Consider the following 26,267-nt stretch of genomic DNA (forward strand, 5'->3'; position numbering starts at 1 on the left):
GGGATCCTGAGCATTCCCCGTTAGAGGGCCGCAGGGGGGCAGGTGAAGAGGGACACTTTATGTCTTCAAAGTTCCTTCAGTTAACTTACCTTGAGGTCCAGGCCTTTGCCACCCCTGCTTTGGAAGCCTTGGGCTTGTCTCATCTCACTATTTCTCGCCACCTCCACGGTTTGACTCCGGAACGAATCAAAGCCCACTCAGCATTTCTGTGGTGTGAAAATCAAGGAGATGCATTCTTGCAATCGGAAGGGAGCAACTGATGTGTAGGAGTTGGAATCATTTTGCCTTTTTAATAAGAAAACTGTCATTTTCCCTGAAGGAACACATAGCACCAGGATTTTAAGGGAGTAAAAAATACGTTTCAGGGCCTGGCTGTTGGGCTATGCATCTTCAGAGTTTTGTTAATTCCTATCCAGAGAGAGCTCAGCCACTAATCTTATCTGGATGGCAACATGGTGAGAGTTGTGGGTGACCAAGCAGCCTGAGAAGACCCAAAGCTGAGATAAAGTAGGGGGCCCCTGTGCCTGTCACCAGCTTTGGTTTTTCTCCAGGCCTGAAGAGGGAAAGGATTAAGGTTGGAAGGCAAAAGCATAGTGTAGGCACGTGGAGACTCCATTGTGGGTGAGCACACTATGTGTGTCTGTACAACAAATGATAGCCTTCATGGTGTACAAGGGCTGTACCACATCAGGCTGCAAGTGATGGATTACAAAACCGGGATGGCTGTGGCAGGTTTAGGCCCCAAGCTCTCTAAACATTATTTGTCAGAATTGAGCTTGTGTGTATTGTACTGTCCCCTTCCCAGAAGCCCTATGCAAGCATATCTCCCTTTCCCCCACTAACACCCAGCTAAATCCTATTCAGCCTTCTCACACACCATCGGTCATTTAGCATAACTTTTGCTTCCTCTCCCATTTTCCATTCTCCCTACATTTCCGCTCAAAACAAAGCTTGCTTTCCCTGACCCCCCCTTCCCCCGTTCTTTTCTATGAATTTCGAGAGTGGGTGCAGTGGCACATTTTTACCTGACCTGGCGTGCCCCGCAGAGTAGATCTGTTCACATCGAACTATAATTCTTTTCCGACAACTACAAATGTACCAATTCTCCTTGCACCCCCTAGTGGCAGGTGCTACCCAGCATCTATAAACTAAAATTAAGTAATTGAACAGTGCGGAATCTGGAAAACATGGGGCCTACCAAACACAACAGATTTTCAAAAACTAAACAAAAGGTACATCTTGGCACCGCACACTCTTTCTTTTTTATGATTGGTTTTTTTTCACATTTTAAGCAAATCCCTCTTACTTTAATGATAGAGATGCTCCTGGAATCTGGATCCATATGAAGCACGCAAACTTTCACAGGATTCAGCTTTTCTTGATGCAGAATTTGGCTTACTTTGGTGGAGAATGTTATCAAATTACAGATAGTCATGAAATTAGTGAGAATCTGAAGCATCTATGCTATTTGAGAGTATTTTGCCCCATTCAGCTTTGCAAAAAGGGTATTTTGAGAGTGGGTAAGGGCCAAAGCAACAGATCTCGTCACCACAGCCAATGTTTCTTTCACATCTGCCTCTTCTATGGCTGGCAACTGTTGGGACAGAAAGCACTCTCACAAGTATGCATTTGGCCCATGGTCCACCATTTCCAGATATTCACTTCCCTTATCTTTTCCCCACAACTTTTTTTGTAGAGGGAGGTGACCTTTTGACTTTAGTGAATAGGAAAAGGCTCAGTATTCCCCATCCAACTCCCCTGATGATTTGCAAGTCTTATGTATTCAGAAAGTGAGGAGGCTGCCTTACATTTTAGAGGTTGTTTTAAAACCATTGTTTACGTGTAAAAGCAAGACGGTTCTGTTTCGCTGTTTGTGCCCATGCAAAACCATCATATACGGTATATTGTGGCACCAGAATCTGGAGCTTTTGGAAAATCAAGCTGTGTAGGAATTGCAGGTGTGCAAGAGCTGAATGGTTTCCATTTCCCCAACATGACCTGCAATATAATGCTAACCAACTCTTGACCTGGATGAAATTGGCCTGGGGGTGAACATGCCATTTATAATTCCCCAGCTGCTACTTGGCAGGGAGGAAATATCAGCATTCCCCTCCCCTTCTAGATTAGGAATGTTTTGTTTGCTAAGCAAGCTGTTTCTTTCATTCTTTTTCTGTAGGACGGTAATTCTGAGTGAAGGACCTTGCAAGCGCTACTAAGTGGTTATCATGGGCTTAATTGCGTTTCTGAAGACCCAGTTTATAGTTCACCTCCTGATTGGGTTCGTCTTCGTTGTGAGTGGGTTCATCATTAACTTCATCCAGCTATGCACGCTAATCCTCTGGCCTATAAACAAGCAGTTTTATCGAAGAGTGAACTGCCGCCTTTCCTACTCATTGTGGAGCCGTGAGTATGCTCTGATTTCTATGTGCCAACTAGGAAGGTAGTTTCTTCAGACTATAGCGGGTAGGCCTCCTTAGGAGCAGTGGGGAACAATGTTTGTGGGTGCAGATGCTGAAACACTGATCTATAGCTGCCACTGCTAGGCGTTGGGAATTTTTCCTGCACGGTGGACTTCTCTGCATGTACCATATTTCCCCCTTTTTCCATGTCCTTGCACCTAAAGGCAGGAGCTGAGGTGAGAACTCTCTGAAGCACTATTGCAGGAATGGCATGTTGTGCAGAATATAGCCACACAAAAAAAAATAACTCTCTGGAGGGGCCCTGTTCCAGCCCTTCTGCTTCCCTCTCAGCCCTCCTGAAAAACCACTTGCCTGCATAGCTAGGATAGGCCCTTCATCCTTCCGTACAGCAGGTATCCACAAGAGGTTGGGCATTGTTTCTTCCTCCTGTGGCATTGCTTTTAGTCCCAACAAGCCTAACTCTCTCACACACCCTCTGTTGCCAGTGGAGGAGATATCAAATACCCTGTTGCCTTCTTCCTCTTTCCACTCTTCATTTTTTTGTAACTTCCCAGCTTACAGCTTTCCTAACACACCCCCCCCCCCCCCCGTATGTATATTTTATGTTTTCTCATTCTTTTCTAGTGCCTGTTTTTGTTCATTTGTCTCATTTCCCAGTCCTTTAGACCGTCTTTTACTTTCAAATTTCTTGCACAAATGCCTGTTTTCTTACTCCCTACCAACCTTGTCTACTCTAGTATTCACTGCAGTGCTTCCCAAGTTTGTAACTTGGGGCAAAAGTTTTTTTAAAAACGTATTCCATTGTAGTCACATTGCATCGGTTATTCAGAGAGCCTGAGGTATGACAGAAATTCTAGAGGGAGAGCCATCTCAGTTGTTTGTTTTTTAAAGCAAACACACACAAAATAGTCTTGTGTACCTTAAATATTTAACTGTTCTTAAATCTTTTAAAGTGCTCTAAGGGACAGTTTTTCCTTTGAAAAATTGTTAAGGTGGAAAACAGACCCTGCAAACAATCCAGTTGAACTGGCTCATAGTGAACTGCTGCTAAAATGCTATTTTTTTTGACTAGGTTATTCCAGGAGCAAGTTCATTACTGAGATCGCTTGCGACATTTTTTGACGTTGTCGCCTAGAAGCTCTCCTCTTCGGGTCCTTATTTTGAAAAATGCCAAAGTACCATTTCCACCAACCTGGCAGGGACAAGCTGGGGAAGGGTGCTTTTTATTTTTTTACTTTTTTCCTGTCTTCATGTTTATAAGAGGGTACTGGGAAATAAAGATGAAATCATCTTAAGCATTAAATGGGCTTTTATTGTACCCAAATGCTTTCACCCAAGGAGTTTTATGAACAGCATGATCTACTAATACAGGTGTAGCCCACCAGATCTTGTTGGACTCCCACCTCCCATCAGCCTCAGCCAGCCTGACCAGTGGTCAGGAATGATGGTTGTTGTAGTCTAACAGCAATTGGAGAGCCCTGTGTTGGCTAGCACTGCACTAATATCACTAACAAGTCTTAAAGTCAGACTGTTCTCTTTGTTATCTTTATCTATGAAGAAATGTTAGCTTTTTGCTGATTTCCCCTGCTTTTCTTTCCCTTTGTTTCTTTCACTTACTCTGAGAACTCTGAATATTTCTACGACACGGCTATCTCTACAAACATACAATTCCAGTTGCAGCTCCCATTCAGGGTGGATCTTGCAGATTGACAGCTGACACTGGAGGGGTGTGTGCAGGGCTGGAAGGACATGGCAATTCAGGTTCATTAGGTGACCTCTTTAGTGAGACAGGGGAATAGATAACAGGCAGGTGGTTGGGAGTTTTGTCTTCAATGCCAAAAGCTGGCCGTTTGGGCTTGTTTCAGAAGGGACATTGGTACGACATCCTACTAATGATAGAGTTCGTTTTTGTATCAAGGCAACAGATTCAATCCATGGCATCTTCAGTTTAAATATCTTGAGAACAATAGCTTCTTGGAGAGCTTTGAACCATCATGGTTAGGTAGAGCTAGACTAGACATTCTGTTTCACTGTAATGCAGCTGAGTATACAGGTCATCTCCCAAACCTGTTTAGCTGGCTGGCTGTGTGAGATATAGAGGACTTTCCTGTATTCATAGGTAACTGTTTGGTACCTGGAGGGGGGGAAATAACTAAGTTTTTATTTAGCTGCCTTGCAGCTGTAAAGCAAAGACTCAATAGAAGGTTTCTAGTATTTAAGTAGCCAGTTAAAATCCAGGTCTTACACCAATTCCACCCCTGAGACTAGGCTGACCATGATGACTGCTGCGTTCTTAGCATTCTTTCTCAGGCTCTTAATCAGTGTTTATCCTGATTTTGCTGAACTACAACTCCCATCATCTTTGACCACACTGGTTGGGGCTGATGGAAGATGAACTCCAACAGCATCTGCAGGGACCACAAGTTTCTTGACCCTGCTTTAGAGGATGTTAAGTCAGTGGATTTAAAAATGCTGCAACTCCCCACACCTCTCTTTTCCCCAATGCAGATTTTGCTGTGAAAAGTAAATTTGTGTTTGTAGTGAAAAGCTGCTCTTTCCCCCTATGTATACCAGCTGAAGCACCCACGCATTTTTGAGCTCAATCTATGCTTTTTAAGCAGGCTGATTCACACAACACTCAGTATAACAATCTTTTGAGGACTCGCAACTGAGTATGTGAAACCACCAAGCATGGCATTTAGTGTGATGTGGAAAGAGACGCAAGTCTCTGTTGATGGTGGTCCATCATGATCATTGCATACATAGTGCAGAATAAACTGACCTCTTTAGACTAGATCCCCCTTTCCAGATTGCTCTTCAAGGATATCTTAATTTAACTTTATTTTTTTTTTTAAAAAAGAAGAAGCTTCATATACACTGTACACTTTAAAAAACAAACAAACCCCAGTATAACTATTTGATGAGGTAATTTTAGAACCGTAAACCTTTTCCTCACCATGGGATGCCAGCCATGTGAAAGTCATTCACAGACTGGCTCCCTTCAGAGATTTGAAGCTCTTGCTGTGCCGCTCTTAACTAAAATGATCAGTGCTGCACTTCTCTGAAAAAAGCTTCTTTCCTGTTGTAGAGCAGCACGGATGTTTCGTCTGACTTCCTGCAAAGAGAAAACACTTTGCTGCATATTTAATTCATGAAGGCAATCTATATTCCAGCCTTATTCATTCTAGCTACCTCCAGATGACTTAAGAAAAAAAAGGGGGGGAGAGCTCAGCATGTTCAGTTTTTACTCTCCTAGCAACAATAGCTCCATCCAAGTCTAAATGGATAGTTTACTGTTTGCAAGATTTTTGTACATTGCAGCTTGTACATTGAGTCCCTCCCCTCTGCTGTTTGTTGTGTGTTTTTTTCCACAATCAATTTTGAAAAAATGCCATGACATTCTTTTCATTTTAAGGCTAAGTGATGTTCCACTCTTCAAGTATTCAGACTAATAATAATAATAATAATAATAATAATATATTTATACCCCGCCCATCTGGGCTGGGTTTCCTCAGTCACTCTGGGCAGCTCCCAACAGATTATTAATAATAATAATAATAATAATAATAATAATAATAATAATAATAAAAAGCGATCAAACATTAAAAACCTCCCTAAACAGGGCTGCCTTCAGATGTCTTCTAAAAGTCAGATAGCTGTTTATTTTCTTGACATCTGATGGGAGGGCGTTCCACAGGTGCAACAGGTGCGGGGGGGGGTATTAACTTGGTGACCAGCTGCTTAACACAAAGCTAAAGTTGTTAAAATATACATGTGTTAAAATGTATTTAAAGTTTGTTTGTTTGTTTGTTAATTAAATTAGTATATCACCCTTTATCCAAAGACCACAGGGCAGTACTGTATATAAGTTGTGATACTTAAGGCTGAACCTACCAGCATCACTCTCTGTCTCTGTCTCACTCCTCACCTCCAGCGAACTTCCTTCCCTCAGATGTTGCTGAACTACAACTCCCATCAGCCTCAACAAGCATAGCCAGTAGCCAGGGATGATTGGAGTTGTAATTTAGAAATATTTGGGTGGGGGAGGTTCCCCATTCCTGCTGTAAAGTATATTGTTATGTACTTCTCTGACTTCCAGTTTTTCCTACTTTTAAACCACACAAGAATAAAATGCACCGCTGGAAAAAATACATCTGGAACCACTGTCAGATTTATTGGGGTGGGACATTTCTGTACAAGGCTTAACAAGTAAAAAAAATTAATTCAGTTTCTAAGATGTCAATATTGGAGCTGTAAAAGCTCAGGAAAAGCAAAAGGATCTTGGGATTTCCCCAACACTAGTGAAGTCAGTACTTCAGGCTACAAACATTTCTTCAGAACCAATTCTCTGTTCCTTTTGCTTCCCCCTCAAGCTGTTGGCAAGAACTGTCAGAAAAGATAGGGAAATACTCCTGGAGTCTAAAAGTTCCTCTTCAGGCTGTCCAGTATTAACATAGGGTTCCCATCTTAAGAAAAGCAGACAGGCAAATAGTGGCTGTGTTTGCATAGCAATGTAAACCATAGTGAAAGTGCTCTTCCTCTAGCAAGAATAGAAACAACAAACCACCACTAGTTTAGTGTTACATTCAAATGAGAGATTGTAGATTTGTTTCACTCCAGATGAACCACAGCCCTCTCTCTGGGCAGAACACTACGCCAGGAGTCACAGTTTGTTGCTCACACTAGGAGAGAAGTGAAGTAGGAGTGATCTCTGTATTCCTTGTAGACCATTAACTATGGTTTACTGTAATGTGTGAACACAGACAGAGATTCCAAATGGTCTGGTGGGATCTTGGGTTCCTTTACTCATTGGGCTACATTGCAGGGAAGGAACAACATAGTCAGTTGTTATCTGCCTGCAGTTGTATGATGGGTTATAATTTTTTTAAAAATTCAGACAGTAACAGAAATGCATCAGTGCTTGTAAACCGGTGCAGAACAAAATGTGGCCACTTCCCTTTTTAAAACACCAGAGTCTTTTAAAACAAGTTCTGCTGCAGTAAGCTGCCATCTGAACAGGGCCTTGGGTTGGTGCTGACGCAATGCTGCTGACTGCTTACTCATCATCATTAAGCGATCAAATAGGCATTGAGACTGGAAGGGAGCACACAGTGCATAGCTGTCAACTTACAGATTTGAAAATAAGGGACCAGCAGCCTCAAAAATAAGGGATCAGCAGCCAAAATAAAGGATTTTCAGAGCACAGGTACGTTCAACTTCTGAGCCCCTCCGAGCGAAAGGCAGAAAGCCCAGCCAGCAGCCAAACGAAGCCTCAAGTGGTGGTTCCCATAGTGCAGCAACCCAGCAAAGGGGATGCAGCAAGGAAAACCACCGTCACCTCTCCGCTGGGAAGCTCTGTTGCAGGACAGAGTGAGTGGAGGAAAGGGATGAACCGTCCTGTGTACCACTCCCAGTTACTTAATTATATAGTTAATTAAATGGCAGAGTTATGTTTGTATCCCAGCAAAAATTATCAAAATTGGATAATGTGGTTGGGTAATCGTAACAGCTTTTGAAACAATGGTTGGTGATCTTCCTCTTGATCAGAATGGTTGACTTGTTTGGCATTGGAAACTGTATTGCAAACTTCAGCCAATTTGATTTAAAAGTGCTCTTGCAGCCCTGAAATTCATATCTTTTAAGGCTGAAAGTGGAGCTTTTAAATAAAGAAAATTGTCATCAGTAAAAAACTAAGGTGTTCAAAACAAAATCCCTGAAAATTGTTTTCTTCTGCCCTGTATAGATAGTATATAACTGCACATTTAACAGAGTTAAAAAGGTTGGAAATAATAGTCTGCCATATACAGTGGTGTAAAACATTAAGGCCTAATCTACTTTCTTTGTTTCCTTCTGTGACTTAGAATTAGTGATGTTGCTGGAATGGTGGTCTGGTACAGAATGCACTTTGTTCTCAGACCAGGCTACAGTCGATAAGTTTGGAAAAGAACATGTCATCATCATCCTGAACCACAACTTTGAAATAGACTTTCTGTGTGGCTGGACCATGACAGAGCGATTTGGCGTCTTAGGGGTGAGTGCATTGAACTTGTAGCCTTGTATATCTTTTAATTTGAGGGGTAGGGTCAGGTTTATTTTTCACCTTGGGAAAGGGAGGCAGCTGGGGTGGGTGTTTAAATGGTCACACTGGATAAATTTCCTTCCCACTAACAGCAAAATTAGATTCAGGTAGATAGCCGTGTTGGTCTGACGCAGTCGAAATATATAAAAAAATTGTCCAGTAGCACCTTAGAGACCAACTAAGTTTGTTCTTGGTATGAGCTTTCGTGTGCATTCACACTTCTTCAGATACACTGAAACAGAAGTCACCAGACCCTTATATATAGTGGGAGGGTAGGGTGGGTTTTTTCCTCAGGAGGGTAGTAGGAGATGGGTGATTGACTCAATGGGTATGGTAAACCTGGTGATGACTGTTAACGATTGCAGAAAAAAGCAAGTCCTACAGGAAAAGCAAGGGATAGTGTGCAGATGATTAGCATATGTAATGAGCCAGGAATCCAATCCAAAAGAAGGATTGAGCATTTCAGACTCAGACAGGTGAGACAAAGATTCACATTCCCAATTCAGTCCAATTGGCCTTGGACCAATCTCTCTCCTCCTCCCCTTTTACACACACAAACATACAAACACACAGAACCCACCCAACCACATAGGGTTGTTGTGAAGATAAAATGGGGAGAAAGCCATGTTTTCTAGAGCTCCTTGGAGGTAGGATATACATGTAGTAGTAGTAGTAGTAGTAGTAATAATAATAATAATAATAATAAGAAGAAGAAGAAGAAGAAGATGTGACTAGTAAATTCCAGGAAACAAAAAAACAACATCACCTTACTAGGCCGCTTCAGAACAGTTTTGGAAATGGCACTATTTGTAAATGATATGTTGTAAGCAAACAAATGGATACTATCTTGTGGTGTTCCTTTCAGAGTTCAAAAGTTCTTGCTAAGAAAGAGCTGTTGTATGTGCCCCTAATTGGCTGGACATGGTACTTCCTGGAGATTGTTTTCTGCAAAAGGAAATGGGAAGAAGACAGAGATAAAGTTGTTGAAGGTCTAAAACGATTGTCCGATTATCCAGAGTATATGTGGGTAAGTTAATTTTTGCAAGGCCTGTCCTTGGCACTTTGAACAAGATGGTGAAAGGCGTGGTCTTCCTGCATGGTGTGTGTGTGTGTGGCCATATTAAGATTTTATATACAAATCTGTACGTGGATTCACGTCTAATAGTATATAGCCTTCAATGTCTCATCTCAGGTAGGCTGTGCAGCTGTCTTTGGTTTAAACCCTTCATTTTCACAGCTTATTCAATGAATTCCAACTTGAAATTGGCAGGTGTGTTTGTGTATGGTACAAAAGTATGGGCCGGATTCAACTAACTGGCCCAGTTAGCCTTCCATTCTCCTCCCTTGAACCCCCTAAATTGGCTTGGTGGGGAGCAGCAGTCAGGAAAACCCCCAAAATAGTACATGGGGGGGGGAGATCATTCCATCAGGCAAGCAGCAATGCTTGAGCTGACAGAACAATCTCCTTAGTGCTATGTTGAATTTCTCCCATTTTTTTAGTATGAGGTACAGATTTTGCAGAAGTGATCCTGCAACATCACTGTATTTGGATATAGTATTAATATGCTGAATAATAACACTCAATGCACAAATAGCCAGATGTGCTCCAAATTTACATGTTGGGAATCCATGTACATTCTCCCCCTGAAAAAATACAGTTTTTAATATCTTTATTGGAAAACTAAGTGATGAAATGACCCTAAAGAGGATGCTTTGAGCATGTGAGGAAATTTGAGGTATGGGCATGTTCTCATTCTAAATGAGTTCTGGGTCAGGGTCTCCTATTTGAGGCTGAGGCCTTAAGACCTAGGAATAGGTGGAATTCAGACATCAGTAAAAGTGCTGAGCCCTCTGTTCAAGTCAGGATGGGGACGGGAGGCAAAACACTTCAACAGAATACGTCCAGCAAGCAAATAGTCATGGGTGGCAGTCTAGTGCTGGTTAAAGCTCTCCAGAGGGTAGGATAAAATAGTGCAGCGGAGAGGAGTGTGGCATTGAAAATCTCCCCATGGAAGATGTGGTGGTGCTCTGGTTCTGAGGTCCATGCTCTAACCATGCTGGTAAGTCTCCTCATGTACCTGTTGCCAGCTCTGGGACTGGCATGGTACTGAAGGTGAGAGAGATTTGAGAAGCTGAGGGGAGTTCTGGAGAGGAATGATTGGTAAAAGCAATGGTGCCTGAGGATTCTTCTCCCTTCAGTGAAAGGAAATGATCGAGGGAGAGGGTCTCTCAGTGGCCACTAAGCACCATGGCTGTGTTCTGCCCCCATAGGTGGAGGCTGTATCCCTCTGACTACCCAGTTGCTTAGAACCACAGGTAGGCAGGGTGCTGTTGCCCTTAGGCATATGGTTGGCTACTATGAGAACAGGCCGTTGGGCTTAGATGGACCTTTGGCCTTGTCAGGAAACTGCCACCAGAGCCAGAGGCGGAGGGAAGGCTCCAGAGCGATGCCGGAAAGGGTCCCAGCAGGGAGAGAGGCAGCCCAGCTGCTGGGGAAGGAAATCAACGTAACACCAGGAGAGAAGGGGGGCGGATGGGGGAATCGGAGAAAAGGCTCCAGGACTCTTCAATGGAGACTAGTGGGGAGAGCACGGGTACTCCGCTGCCCACACCCTCCCTGCGCAGAAGACTTCCGCGCAGGGAGAGTAGGAGGAGACTTGGCGTCAAAGAACTTTTTTGCTGGAAGAAGTTTAAGAAATGCCCACTGACGGATTCTGCCAGCGACTGAGACAGCCATGAAGTGAAGGGCTGTCCAGACAGAAAGGGTTCAACCAGGCAACCAAGCCAAGAGTGGCGGCAACTTACGCATGAGCAACCCCCTAGAACCTTTACAGGCCTGACCCAACAGAGTTCTTTTTTTGTCTCTGGGTCCTTGGTGTCATTCAATCTTTCCACTGATGCAAAAGTTTCTGAATCCGGATACTGGTCCCCAGCAAACTCTCCATATGATTTCTTTATTTGAGAAGTAACACTTGGATGTTTCTTCCACCCCTCCCCTCTTGTTCTGTTCCATTAGTTTCTTTTGTACTGTGAAGGAACTCGTTTTACAGAGACCAAGCATCGTATCAGTATGGAAGTGGCAGAATCCAAAGGATTGCCTAAGCTCAAATATCACCTGTTGCCCAGAACCAAAGGTTTCACGACTGCCGTCCAGTGTCTCAGGGGAACAGGTATCTATTTCCTTGGCCTTCCTTGCAGCGTTTGTGGATGTGATTCTTGAGCGCATTCATTGCTGTTGGTCCCCAGATTATTATTATTTTCTTCAGTGGAAAATCAGTATTGACTTTAATATTGACGTTTTAGACCGCTGGATTTTATTTTGTAATTAGTTCTTAATACGTTAATTAGTTCCCCTTTGAATTCAGAGAAATTAATACTGCTACTTAGCACTTCACATTTCTAAAGTGGTGTGCAAACATTGACTAATTAACGCTCCCAGCGTGCATGTGAGGTGTAAGTTCGTGTTATGCCACACAGACAAGGCTGTTAAATGGGACAGATGGCTGGCCAAATACAATTGTGGGTTACAAGTTTTGCTATGTCTTTCCAGACAACAGCATCAAAACTGTTCGGCGGAATCTGGGGAGGTTAGGAAGACATAAAAATCACAATGTCCCCTTCCCTACTTACTGGTGGAAGGTTTATCACATTATTTTATGCCATTCCTTATCCACATTCCTCTCCCTTCCCAATCTATGCAGGTGTTCTAAAAGTGTGACAGTGTTTTTTAAAGACTGTTGATAAAAGATTTTGGAGCTTCCCTTTGCAAATTGAAATTATTCCCCCACCTCCACTCAGCACAACCCAGAGAAGTATAAATGTGATTTAAATCTTGAGGAAATAAAAGAGTGTCTAGCTTCCACTTAAGTGCTTAAATACTATTGATTCAGGAGCACTTATTTACATATACTTTCCTCTGGATTGTGTTTAATCCATAAGAGCCACTCGAATCTAGGAAAGACAACAGAGTTGAATCTGCATGAAGAACTGCCTTGAGCAAAACACTGCCTTGGATTAATTTCCCTTTTCTGCTAGATGGGAAATATGTTAACACACATTTCAGCATGCTTGTGAGATTTTGAGAGGTGAAGATACCTAATATTAATGTTAATTTTTTCTTTCTATATGTGAAGTAATTTCCCTTGTGTTTCTGTGAGTCACATATAGATAGATACCCGTCTTCATGTATGTATAATCTCAGGGTTCTTCACTTCTGTTGGCTGCAACATGACTAAGATTCATACCCATTAAAACTTAACACTAACGCTAAGTTCAGATTTAATCACCAAACCACGACTTAGTGTTACATAAAGGAGGCTCTGACTCATGAGCTCCCTCTTCTCTTTTTCTTCCCTGTATGCTCAAGCAATCTGGTTCTCTCCGTTATTTCGGTTTTTGCAGCAAACCATAGTTTGCTGTTGTGTTGTATACAAAGAGGGTAACTCGCTTCAGATGTCATGTTAAACCACTGTTTAGCATTAAATGCATGAACCTGCTCCCTGTCCCCTCCTCTGGCTTAACTACAAGGAAGAGATCAAAAGCGTTCACTAACCATTGCGTTTAGCTTTATCATGTTTTCCCCACACACACCCACACCACAGAAAGCGAATATCAGAAACTGCGGTTTGATCTTAGCTTGTTTGACAAACCATGATTTGAGCTAACTACCGTTTGTCCCAATTCAGATGAAACAAACACTGCTTCTGAACTTCTCTTCCCTCATGTGCCAAAGGAGGAGAGGGGCATGGGGAGTGCATGAACCAGAGACATGTTCAGTAGCAGTATAACAGTGGGACACTTTTGGAATTTTGAGAAAGCATAAAGATGCTTATTCACGTCCCACTCAGTGCAGTGAATGTGGCTGGTCCTAACCCATTTAAGTGCTGTTGGAATTGCAGCACAGTTTTGTGTTGACGTTGTCTGGCCAGTGGAGCATTGTACTTGGGAGAATGATGTGCTTCCAGTCTCAGGAGCCTCACCTCCTTTGGAACTCTGTTTGTATGCCTTGTTATAACAATTAAATGTTGGATCCTAGCGGCTAAAATAATGGTGACCTCTTCTCGTTTGCCATAGTTTCAGCCGTGTACGATGTAACGTTAAACTTCAGAGGAAACAAGAACCCCTCCTTATTAGGAATCCTTTATGGGAAGAAATACAAAGCTGATATGTGTGTCAGGTAAGCATGGCATGTATTTGAGAGCATGGCACGTATTTCAGAATTGTCACAGTGTCCAAATACGGTGGTAAGCCTGCCTCCTTTTTTCCATGTTCTTTCACCGCATGGATTTGGGATACTTCAGCTGTTCAGGCTTAGTATGGAATAGCCTCTTTCCCGCCATTAATATTAGAAGACGGAGGCTGTTGCATGCATCCAGCACGACTGCGAATTCTGCAAAAGTAATACTTGGCTCTGCCTGCCATTTCAGCATCTTCCATATTTGGTTTGACAGACCCATGTGGTTGTGGGAAAGTACATTATGTAAAGCTCCATAAATTCCTACTGCCCTCTCTTAAAGATGGTGAACTGCATAGTACAGTCATTCGTGTCTTTTAGATAGCTGAGTCCAGTCTGGCTCGAAGTTCTGAGATCCAGTTGCCTGCGCTTTCTCGGCTAGGCCTGCTGTTCAGCCATATGAATGGATGGCCCATCTCCTCTGTTTTTGTTTTGTTCAGTAAAAGACTTGCCAGGAATGCTTTCTGACTGGATCCGCTTCAGGCGTATCTGAAGCAAGTCATTTCTACCCTTGTGAATGGTGACGAAGGAGGCTTTGTCATCTCTTTGGTGCCCCACAGAAATACATATCATCAGGCTTGCCACAGTCTTTGCTTTTTATGGCCCTAGGAAAAGAAGAATGATCTAGTTCAGGGCTGTCAAACAGAAAGCCCTGAAGGATTATGGGGCTTTTGGGGATCCCCAAAGTGGTCCACAGCTCACCTTTCACAAAAAATACTGAACCATCTCCAGACATTGCCCCTTGTACAGCTCATGGAATGACATGGCAGTGGCTGCCATTACTTGCCTCTCCCACCATAATTTTTTTTTTAAGCAAGCATTTTAACTCACACCGGTGCTGTGTTCTGAAAGACATGTGCTTTTGGGCGAGGGGTTATAGTTCAATGGGAGAGCACATGATTTTTTAGTATTGTAGCATTGGAAGAGGGGAAGTGGGTGGCGCTGTGGTCTAAACCACTGAACCTCTTGGGTTTGCCGATCAGAAGGTTGGCGGTTTGAATCCCCGCATCTGGGTGAGCTCCTGTTGCTCAGTCCCAGCTCCTGCCAACCTCGCAGTTTGAAAGCACACCAAAAAAAGTTCAAGTAGATTAATAGGTACTGCTCCATTGGGAAGGTAAATGGCATTTCCGTGCACTGCTCTGGTTTGGCCACAAGCGGCTTAGTCATGCTGGTCACATGACCCGGAAAAACTGTCTGTGGACAAACGTCGGGTCCCTCGGCCAGTAAAGCAAGATGAGCGCCTCAACCGCAGACTGGACTTAACTGTCAGGGGTCCTTTACCTTTACCTTTTATTAGAGTTGGAAGGGACCCAGGGGGGGGGGGGTCATCTAGGCCAATCAATCCCCTGTGGTGCAAGAATCTCAACTAGACAGATGACCATCCAGTTTCTACTTAAAAACCTCCAAGGAAGGAGAGTCCACCACCTCTTGTGGGAGTCTGTTCCACATGCATCCAAAGGTTCCCTGGTTAGATCCTGCTCCAGAGTAGGTGCTCAGAAAGACCCTTGGCTGCTGCCAGTCAGAGCTGACAACGCTCAGCTCAACAGACAAGTTGTGTCTTATGTTCCCAGCTTCCTCAAGCCAACAAACTAAAACGGCATTATTTGTTATACAGCTATAACAGGGGAAGCCAAGTTCCAAAGAGTCACAGTCTGTGTGGTTCCTCAACAGAATCTCTATTGTCATTTTAACCTTTGTCACTACTTAAGAGTAGATGGACCACAGGAATTTCTTCACTAACTTCTTCAAGTTCCTGTGGTTATCTGACTCAAGCTTTGGTCACCATTGGCCTGTAGCCTTCATTTGAGTGAAAGAAAGAGAATCATGCCACTATTTTTTTTAAAAAAAAATATAGCACTTCTCAATAAACTCACCCATCCATTTTTGTTCAAAGCAAGAAGTAAGTGTTCCGCTGCGCAACCTATGTATTCTGGCTGTGGGCACCCCCTAGTGGCAAATTCATGGTACGGATGTGACAAAACAGGATTTTCACTTGAATCTGTGTTCATCTAGAGCAGAGCACTCAGTATAAGTAGCATAGAAGTTATAATTGTGATGCTCATTCTTTATTAAATGCTCTTTATTGAACCTTTTTTTAAAAAAAACAAACAAACCAGGAGGTTTCCACTAGAAGATATCCCTTTGGACGAAAAGGAAGCAGCAAAGTGGCTCCATAAACTTTACCAAGAAAAGGTAAATCCCTTGTCCTGCCTCTAAGATCTTATGGAATAATATGCTAATTGAATGAATCCTCAAAGAAGACAGCATTGCTATATCTGTAAGGGTGCAACTAGGTGTAATATGGAAGATCCTTCGTGGAAGATCTCCCATGGTTCTTTTAACATAAACATGTTTTCTACCATGGGGAAAGTGCTTTGACATTTGTCCACATTCGTATCTATCTTGAGATACGAATGTGTGCAAAGCTGAATGTATATACTCTCCGTTAGACCATGGTGATGCGATACGTTGCTTCCTCCACAAATGGGGCCCCAATCCTGTCTTTTCTATATCATGTGAGTTTTACTGAGGAATGGGGTTTCACAGTAGCAAAAAAAAGGGGGGGGGATGGATATACTAACACTGAAAAAAACATCAGGAATCTGATTTGCTCTAAAGATGATACTTCATTGTAAGAGAGAGAATACTAATTCAAGAGACAACTGTAACTTCTGCTAATAAAGGTTCCATTGGGTTGAGTAGCCTGTTTTCCTTCATTTTTCACATTCATCCCTAAGGCAGCATAGAAATAAAAATCCCACTGAAATCAATGGGGCTGATTTCTTAAGTGGTTTAGAATCTGCCCAAGTCGGATCCTCACCCTGCCAGATAAAGGGTTTGAGGGTTCTGTGCTAATCTGACCTGCAAGCTATGGTTCACCAGTGGCACTGGGCATTCTTATTTGCTTCTTTACGCTGCCCTTGTCAGTGGAAATGGAAATAGTTGGAGGCTAATTACCATGTATTGTATATAGCAGTTAAATCAGTGGGGAAAATAAAAGGCAACCTGATACAGTTACAGCTCACTCGATGCAGCTCCCCTTAGGGGAATAATAAGCTTGAAGCTGAAGATGGTTTACACAGTAACAGCAACTTTTATGTAAGGGCTTGGTGCATGATAGACACCAAAGGAGAAGCCTCAAGGATGTAATCACATGAGCCTGGGGCTTGTATGGGCTCATGCAGTTCTAAAACCAAGGTTTTGGGTTACATGCAAATGCAGCCTAAGTTTACTACCTTCTAACTTTCTAACAATTGATTGTGTGAATGGGGCCCTGAATTCTCGGGGCTTCCTGAGAATAACTTGGGTTCATCCATTTCCACATACTTCTAAGGACAAGTTGTGTTTTGTTTAAGCAGTAGCCATAACACTTGATGGGGACTAACAGTAGTTTCAGGTTAACACTTCATGACTAGGTTACATGAATAATGTAAAGTGTGACATTGACACACCTTTCAGCTTCCTGGGAGACTGTATTTTATTTATATTTTGTTTTCTTACCATAACCTGCCATTTTATCATCAGGGAACACCATCTCCTATCCAGACAGTGATGGCATGTAGAAGAAGGCACAATGAATAGAGAAAGGATTTGGTTGGGAATAGAGTAGCAGAGCCTAGTTTCACTAAAAATGTGTTTTTGCTTTTTAAGTAATCATGATGGAACAGAAAATACAGATTGCTCCTGCAGCAGCGACTACTGGGTCACAGAGACCTGCCTCTGTGACCATATTAAAATGTACAGGCATTGAATGATATGAATGCACCCCTGTGTGTCCCCAAATTAGAAAGGTTTTTCTTTCTCTCTTCAAGGATGCTTTACAAGAGAAGTATAATCAAGAGGGTACATTTCCTGGAGAGCAAATCAAACCTCGCAGAAGACCATGGACTCTCCTCAACTTTCTGTTCTGGGCCACCATTGTCCTGTCTCCTCTTTTCAAATTTGGTTTTGGCATTTTTGCAAGCGGATCTCCTCTCCTGATTCTTTCATTCATGGGCTTTGTTGGAGCAGGTAATAAACGCCAAGCTGAATGTGCACATCTGTATCCTGTGATACAGCCAGGCCCCACGGTCATTTGCTCAGCTTGTTACCTGACTTGCAGTGAGGTGGGGAAGGAAGATTGTGTTAAGACAAATAAAAACTGCATTCATCTATCTATCTGTACTGGAACACAGTGGTTGTTAGACCTAATAATTAGCACTTTGAGAAGTGTACTTAGAATCTTGTCTAGTCGTACCTTGGTTCTCGAACCAAGGAGCATCCTGCAGCCAATCAGAAGCCATGGAAGCGGCTCCAGATGTTTGGCTTCTGAAAATTGTTAGAAAACCGGAACACTCACTTCCAGGTTTCGATCATTTGAGAGCCGATTTGTTCGGGAGCCAATGCGTTTGAGTTCCAAGGTACGACTGTATTTTGATTATCTTTCCCAATCGAGCTCAGGATAGGTTGCAATATACACTTCATTTTCTTTTTACAGTAGCCCTATGATAAGTTTAGGCTGAGCAACAGTCACTTCCCTAAGACCATCCAGACAAACCTAATACATTAGCCCTTGCATCACATAGACACCTATTTATAGTTTTATCCTTGTACTAAAGCCTGTGCTGTTTTAGGCTGCAATTCTTTTGTTGTTGTTGTTGTATTTCTGTATCACCCTTCATCTGAGGATCACTGGGCAGTTTACAGTATAAAAACAAAGAAGTGCATAACATAGTAATAAACAAAAGCAATGCTACACACACAGTTTGAATGGATTATTAAATATATTTTTAAAATTAGTTTAATGTACCTGCTCTTGCCTTTTACTCCTTTGAGTCCTTATCAGATGCTTGATCTCTGCACTGGTGTTCTGTGCAGATGTAGCATTTAATGATGCAAAATTCAGGGTCCTAAGGGGCTCGGCTTTCATTCCAGCCCAGGGCCTGTGGGGCCTGCAGCACTGCAGATGTTGTTGCACTCCCTTGCCCATCAGTCCCTAGCCATCATGGCCAATGGGAATGATGGAAATTGTAGTCCAACAACTTCTGGTAAGCCACCAGTAGAAATGGGTACCAATTTTGGTTTCTCTCATCTTTCCAACCTTATAGTTAAGTTCTCCACATTTTCACATCTGTTTGCAATTTTAAAAAATAAAATCTACAAATGGAATGCAGTTTTCTCCTAATATAGATATCATACTATGCAATTTTGCCAACACATGCATTTTATTTTCCTTAATATTTAAATTTCCCATAATATGGTATATTTACGTATGTTGTTTTTCACAAAGATATGTATTCATATGCACAGTTTACCTTAGTGTGTGCATTTTTGTTTACATTACTTGGCTAGAAAATGGCACTGCAAATTTAGAAAGATGTCTGACATTCAGTTTGTATATTATTTTGGTTATTGCAAATTAATTTGATTCACCTTTTAATACAAACTGAATAAAATTTCTTCCCTATCTCTGGCCATAGTTTCCCTGTCCCTTTTTGGTTCCAATTGGCTGTTTGTAGATAACTTTAAAACAAGTGAAAACTCAGAAGTGGAGTTTATGGGATTGGGTGTGGTAGTGCAGAATGGGATTTCTAGTAGCTGGGGCTTTAGGATGCTGAGTTGGTTCTTCCTCTTTCTAACAGCTAGGAATTTGGGAGTGGTGGTATAGAATGAATCAACACAACACACACATATATATACACATACACACACACAGCCCAATGTGCATGGGTGTACACATGCATTATGCATATGCGCACATTTTGCTACCTTCTCTATAGTTTACTTTTCAGTATATAACAGAAAATTAATGGACAAGGAGCGGCGTAACTCAGTCATCTCTCTTTCCTTTCTGTTTTAAAGCTTCATTTGGAGTTCGCAGACTGATCGGCGTAACAGAAATAGAAAAAGGCTCCAGCTACGGCAACCAAGAATTCAAGAAAAAGGAATAACTTCACAGATACAGTTCCAAACATATAACAAGACTATGGTATCAAATTAACTTCATTGAAAGAAAGACACTTAGAAAACTTATCTTTTTTTTCTTATTAACTGATAACTACTAATACTTGAGCCAAGACTGAAGAAATTGGAAGATTCAAGAGGAAGAGGAAACAATTGACTACTTACCTGCCCAAGGATCCCTGTGTTCATAAGTTTGGGGAGAAAAAAATATCTGGGCTAATGTTTTGTTTTATTTTTGGCTTTCTTGTGGGTGGGAGGGGGAACTAATGGGTGTAGCTACATGCATCTTCAGATAAACTGGTTTGTCTTTCAAGAGTACAACACTTGCTCGCAAGAGGAGCTACTGAATGTTTCTTCTTGCTAAAACTAATTTAATATTTTCTTATTCATGGCATCTTTTTTTTTAAAAAAAAAAACAAGTAAGGCAGCATGAATTGCAGCAAAACACAATTTCCAGTTGACTAACAGCTGCTCCTCGAGGAGGAAGCAGTTTGGAAAAGCTACTTCATCTTTGCAGATGTTTTATTTTTAGGTTAATATTTATTCATTTCTGTACACCCGTGGCGTTCCAATGGCAGCAGTACCTGACTGATAAGCACATACTTTGAACAAGGCACTAGAATTAATGCGGTTCCAGGCTTCCCTACTTGACAAACACATTCCTTACCCCTCATGCACTCCCAGCTGAAACAGGGATGTGCTTAGCTCAGTTTCCTACATAGATCTTGGACTTGCTATTTCTTTCTTTAAAAAAACAAAACAAAAAGCTTTTATGACGACCCTGAAATTATTACCAGTATGACTATTGCTGCTCAGTCATTTCATCTTGGCAGTACTACCCCCACTGCAAAAAAAAAAAAAAAATCTGTTCTCAGAATCTCCTGTATGGCTTGTGGTGCAAAAACAGCATAAAACAACAGAGAAACCTGGAAAGAAATTGTATTCAAAAAGCTACTAATTGTAGTAGATAACATAAGGTTGGTACTGTACCTCTGCAGCCTTCAGCACACTTACTTGGAAGGAAACACTACTGATTTCAGGTCAAAATTTCTTCCAGGCAAATGTGTTTAGGGCTGGAATGTCAGTTTGCCTACATTATCACGGGATATTGCCAGCTCATCCAGCAATCAATGAAGCCTTTATATAAGGTTCAGACTTATTGAGGATTTTCTGCTGCACATTAAGAGCTACCGGTTTGGTTTCAACAATCTCTGGCTCCGAAAACACACATAAGAGCTAAGTAGAAAGGTTCTTGATGTGGTGGCTGCCCTCAGTCACAATGCATTGAGGTTGCTTCCCTGTGGAAAGCCATTTGTTTGCTTGACATAGCCTTCAAGCCAACCATGTTTTGACTGGCACAGCACCTCTAGGTTTACTCCATATAATGAATGTTGTAGGTGAATGACTAGTCACAAAGTCTCCCTTCAGATACTGTTTTGTGCGCAGCTGCTTTTAATAGGGCTTTGCAAATTGATTGCTGCATCTCGGAAATATTTGAAAGCATATGGCAGTGGCATATATCATCTTCCAGTGCTGGGACCAAATTTTGCAATCAGATCCGCACCAAAAACACACACACAATACAATAGGAATTAAGCTCTATAAATGGGATTCAAAGCAGAATTGGGCCCCCACTGCTCTTTACGATGTGATAGTAATACACACATCCTCTCATAGCCAGGGGTAAATGTGTGACATCTTACTTTCCAAATGTTAGCATTTTAAATTATTCTTATTCCTCACTTGCAGGAGCTCGTTTTGAGAATACTTTTATGTGCAACTTGCCACTCTGAAGTTTGGAAAGATTCTTTGCGGAAACGGCTTATGTTAGCTTTCTCATGCTGATGAATGTTTGCTTAGGGATTTCTACGTGAAAGGTTTTTGGAATTGTCCTATGGAGCCATGATCAAAACAACCAATATCCAAACATGTAGAAAATGGCATGCAAGAGAATGGTTCATGCAGCTAGAACACTGCGCTACCTGTTCCTATTTCTGCAGAGACAAGCCATTTTTCAAATAAAGCAGTTGCTTGCCTCTTCAGTGAGGGAACTACTATTGCAGAAAAAGATCTTCATTGGCTTCTTAAGTCACAGCCCACAGTATCCATGAATTTTGCTTTCCCCCAGCATAACATTGTACTGTCAGTCCCGGAATCGGTAAGCTACGCTTCCTGAAAGGGGATAAAATCTACCCTGACTGTAAGGGCAGACAACTTATTAACTTCATTGGAAGTTGAACCTGTGCTTCTTGGGGAGAATCCAGCCATGACTATTTTTTACTTAGTAAATATATTCTGCTTTTTGTTTTGTTTTTAAACAGACAGCTGAGCAGAGAGCTTTCCTCTCTGTTATCTAACCAGAGGACTGAAGAGGCAGGATTGTGTTTTTTAAAAGTACTTGGTAAATAACACTTCCTTGTTGGAAAGGTTTTTTTCTTTCCTCCGTTTAACAGATGCTGTATAATTGCTTTCTGAAGAAGATGTTGAATATATTTTAAATGCACTTAATAACAAAAACTAAGTGGGAAAGTCCCCTGGCTGTGCATTACTTGTGAGCAAGGAGTTCTGTATTGATAGATAAGGCCAGACACTGTAACAGAATTAAGTGGGGGGCAGGCGGGGGTCGTGCAGGAAGAAAGAAACATTGTAAGGAAGCAAAGAGTGTACAGATCTGTTAAAATAGGTGTCCAGCCTCCACTTAGCGCAAATGGCTCCTGCTAAAAGGTGTTGGGAGTACTGCATGTACATTATGGAGAGAGAAAGCAGATGTTTTCCTTCTGTTTTGTTTTCATATCATGACATATTGATCATATTTTGTTTTTGAAGACATAGCAAAGTATACATTAATTTGTTTGCAGTTTTAGAAAGACATATCCGTTTTGAAAACTGAAGTGTACAACATGGCACAATCTAGTACATGGCAGCTCATCTTTTTGGCTTGAAATTTTGGTTTGTCTCTTCAAATAGTTTTTTATATAAATATGCAGAGTACATGTGAGAGAGTATTACTGGAAACAGCAGTAAGTGTGTCTCATGAAGAATATCAAGCGGTTTGGGTTGGAACAGTGAGCATAGATTTTATACCTTACACTATTTTCTTCTGGTTTAATAGAACATAGCTTGTATATTTGACTACCAAGCCCTTTGAGAGCAATAATAAACAAAATATATCATGAACTTTTTCTTTTTCTTTTTCTTTTGGTCTTTCTTCATTATTCAATTTTAATCATTATTAGAATGTGGCAGCCGTTTCCCCTTTCCTTCCATTGTCAGCACTCCATTTGTGTTTTGATGTATTGGATTAAAATATAACTTTTAAATGCATAGGCTGGCATCCAAAGACCTGCTTGAGATACATTCAAGAGCTTGAGCATGCCCCGTGAGGTTGGTTTGTTTTTCATTTTCCACAGCTGACACAATGCCATATTGCGCCTCTTCCTTTACCTTTGACACCTGAGATGTGTGCTTTCAGGACCCACCCTGGGACCTGCTGGCAAAGGGCAGGTAATAAATACTATTATTATTATTATTATGAAGAAGAAGAAGGAGAAGTAGCCAGAGGGAGTCTTGCAACACAGCATTGAGGGAAAGGGGTTCCTGCTCATCAAGAAACACATTTAACCTTATTCTTCCACCAGGGACCATACCAAACTACCCACAGAGTTGTTTGGATCTGTGCCGTTTGCTGCAAGCCATTCTGCCATTAGGTGCTCCAAAATTGTGTTGGTTTTAATGGGCCTTACCTATAAGTTGCATTGGCTCCAGGCTAAGTTAGTTCCTCTTGAGATCCATGGGACTGGAGTAATTAGCTTGTCTCATTTAATTGTATTTTACCTGAAATTGCTCTGGAAGAAGAGCAGTAGCCCAGAACGTGTAGGGCGCATTACGTTTCTTGCCAACTCCTGTTTTGTTTTCAATGACAGAACATCGGCATTTGCTCCATTTTCATGATACTGCCAATTTACATAGATGCCAGCCTGCAGCCAGTGGGATTTTGTGGCAGATCAGGAATGCTTCCTGGTCTGGTGTTGGCATTCAGTCCAATCTGCTTCCTACCTGCTATTAGCTCCCAAGCTAAGAGGTAAAATTGCCCCACCAAAGAATGTACTGAGCAGCAAGAATACAACATTTTGGATTTGGTCTTGCTAAATAGTTTTCCGGTCGCTCACACGGTGGTGACCAAAAGGCATGGTTTGTTCCATCACTGTTTGTACTTTATTGTGCCCTTTTGTTGGTCTTCCTCTGATTTGTGTCCTGTTTCCATTCCTCATGTTGCTGCTCCTGTAGTCTCTTCAGCCTCTGGTTTCCTCTTCTTTCCCCTTCCATTTTGCTCTCTTTCTTTTCTCTCAAGCTTTAAAGCTTTTGCTTCTTAAACATAAAGCTTCCCATACTCTTCTTCCACCCTCTCTTCTTTGCTTCTCACCATCCCCTTATTCATTCATTCATTGCTGCCAGGCTTCCTAAACCTAGAATCGCTTCCTTTTCTCCTTTCTGTTTGTTTTAATTATTTCGTTTTTATCCCACTCTTCACTGAAGGAGCTCAGGGCAACAAACACTGTTTCTCCCCAGTGCAGAGATTTAAGCTGAGAGTAACTGGCTCAAGGTCACCTAAGCCACATCCACACCATATGTTTAAAGCACGACTACCACTGGGTGGCGCTGTGGGTTAAACCACAGGGCCTAGGACTTGCTGATCAGAAGGTCGGCGGTTCGAATCCCCCGACGGGGTGAGCTCCTGTTGCTCGGTTCCAACCTAGCAGTTCGAAAGCACATCAAAGTGCAAGTAGATAAATAGGTACCGCTCTGGCGGGAAGGTAAACGGCGTTTCTGTGCACTGCTCTGGTTCACCAGAAGCGGCTTAGTCATGCTGGCCACATGACCCGGAAGCTGTACACCTACTCCCTTGGCCAATAAAGCGAGATGAGCACCGCAACCCCAGAGTCGGTCATGACTGGACCTAATGGTCAGAGGTCCCTTTACCTTTTTTATACCACTTTTAACAGCCGTGGCTTCCTGCACAGAATCCCAGGAACTGTAGTTTAAGGGTGCTGAGTTGTCAGTGGGTCTCTATGCCCCTTGCAGAGCTACAATTCTCAGAGTTCCCTGGACAGATTGTTAAACCACTCTGGGAGGAGAATAAGGGTCTCCCTACAACCCTCAGCACCCTTAACAAACTTCAGTTCCCAGAATGCTTTGGGGAAAGCTAAGACTATTAAAATGGTATAATAGTGCTTTGACTGTATTGTGTGGGTGTGACCCTAATGAGCTTCATGGAGGCATAGGGATTAGAATCCAGTTTTCTCCAGGCTTGGCCAAGACTCTAGCCTTACTACACTTTGACTCCCTGGGCTCTTTCACTGGCTGCAGCCAAATTCTAGAATTGAATCCTGAGGTTCTTTCTCATCATTTAAAACATATCTAAATATTCCCGTAGCCTTTCAACTCTCCCTTCCCCCATTTGCCTTTCCTTTTGTCGGAGAGTTTTAGAAACCAGCTTGCAAGTAGGGGTGTACCTGATAGCAAAGCGACAACTGACACGTTACAACTTCCTCATTCTTTTATTGACCTTTTATTTCTTTTGATGGTACTAAGAACAAACCGGTACGTTTTTAAACAAATCGTTTAAATAAGCAATTAGTGCTGTACTGCGCAATTAGGACTGCAGTCCTAGATCCACTTCCTTGGGAGTAAACCCCTTTGAACTCAATGGTACTGAAGACACAAAGGTTGCTCTGTGGGAAAGAATCACACCTGTCTTCTCTCATACCCAGAATGTGCTGCTGTGACTAGCTCCTATATTGCACTGTGTTCTGCAAGATAGGCAAAGGGTAGAATGTGATCTCAAGACACCTGTAGATAAAGAAAGGGAATGGTGTAGGAAGAAGCAATGTCCAAAGCCTTGGAGAACACCTACAACTCCCATCAGCCACAGCCAGCATGGGCAATAGTTGGGGAGCTGTAGTCTAGCTACACTTGCAGAGCCACAGAACCAATGTCAATTTGATGCGGTAAGAACTAATGTTTCCCCTTCACCCCATTGCTTAACAACTAGAAAGCTGGGTGTCCCATTGTCCAGCACCTTACAGCAGGGCTTGGGCTGACTTAAGTCTTGAGGGATCTGCTTACTAGGATTCCCGTGACCCCCTAATAATGCGTTACAGCAAGAGGACATGCCATTATTTGAAACGGACGAGCCACAAGTAATCTGCAATCCGGAGTGTGCACTCTTGCTTCAGAATATAAGAAGTGCCTTGCTGGATCAAACCTAGCTCATCCTAGGTTTTGAAAATCCCAGCAGATATTAGAGAAATTGGGCATGGTCTCAATGTTTCCAGGACAAAGTGCTCTCTCTCTTACTGCAGTACTTGTTGACGCAAAGAGGAAACATTTTCCACATCGTGTTTTGAAGCATAAGCCTTATGTTGGTATAAGATCTTTTCAATAATGTTTGTTGTGCAATTTTCAGCAGCTGCCAAAACTACATTATCAATGTTTTTATTTTAAATTTGTATTCGTCAAATGACAACCGTGCTTTAAATTCCAAAGAATGTAATTTCAATAAATCACATTTGTTCAAGATCTGCAATTCTCA

The 26,267-nt window shown here is 42.1% G+C and overlaps 1 protein-coding gene across 1 annotated transcript; it reads left to right on the plus strand.

Annotated features, from left to right (window-relative positions):
- Positions 1-2,225: 2,225 nt before the first annotated feature.
- AGPAT3 (1-acylglycerol-3-phosphate O-acyltransferase 3) lies at positions 2,226-22,852 on the plus strand (the record flags this gene model as incomplete). Its single annotated transcript, XM_081858625.1, has 8 exons — positions 2,226-2,403; positions 8,282-8,451; positions 9,365-9,526; positions 11,516-11,669; positions 13,573-13,675; positions 15,850-15,925; positions 17,545-17,743; positions 19,574-22,852. 8 exons carry the CDS (start codon positions 2,226-2,228, stop codon positions 19,660-19,662), a joined length of 1,131 nt encoding a protein of 376 aa, XP_081714751.1. The 3' UTR covers positions 19,663-22,852.
- Between the last annotated feature and the right edge of the window lie 3,415 nt (positions 22,853-26,267).

The sequence above is a fragment of the Podarcis erhardii genome (assembly GCF_964252035.2).
Source record: "Podarcis erhardii genome assembly, chromosome: 4".
Lineage (NCBI taxonomy): Eukaryota > Metazoa > Chordata > Lepidosauria > Squamata > Lacertidae > Podarcis > Podarcis erhardii.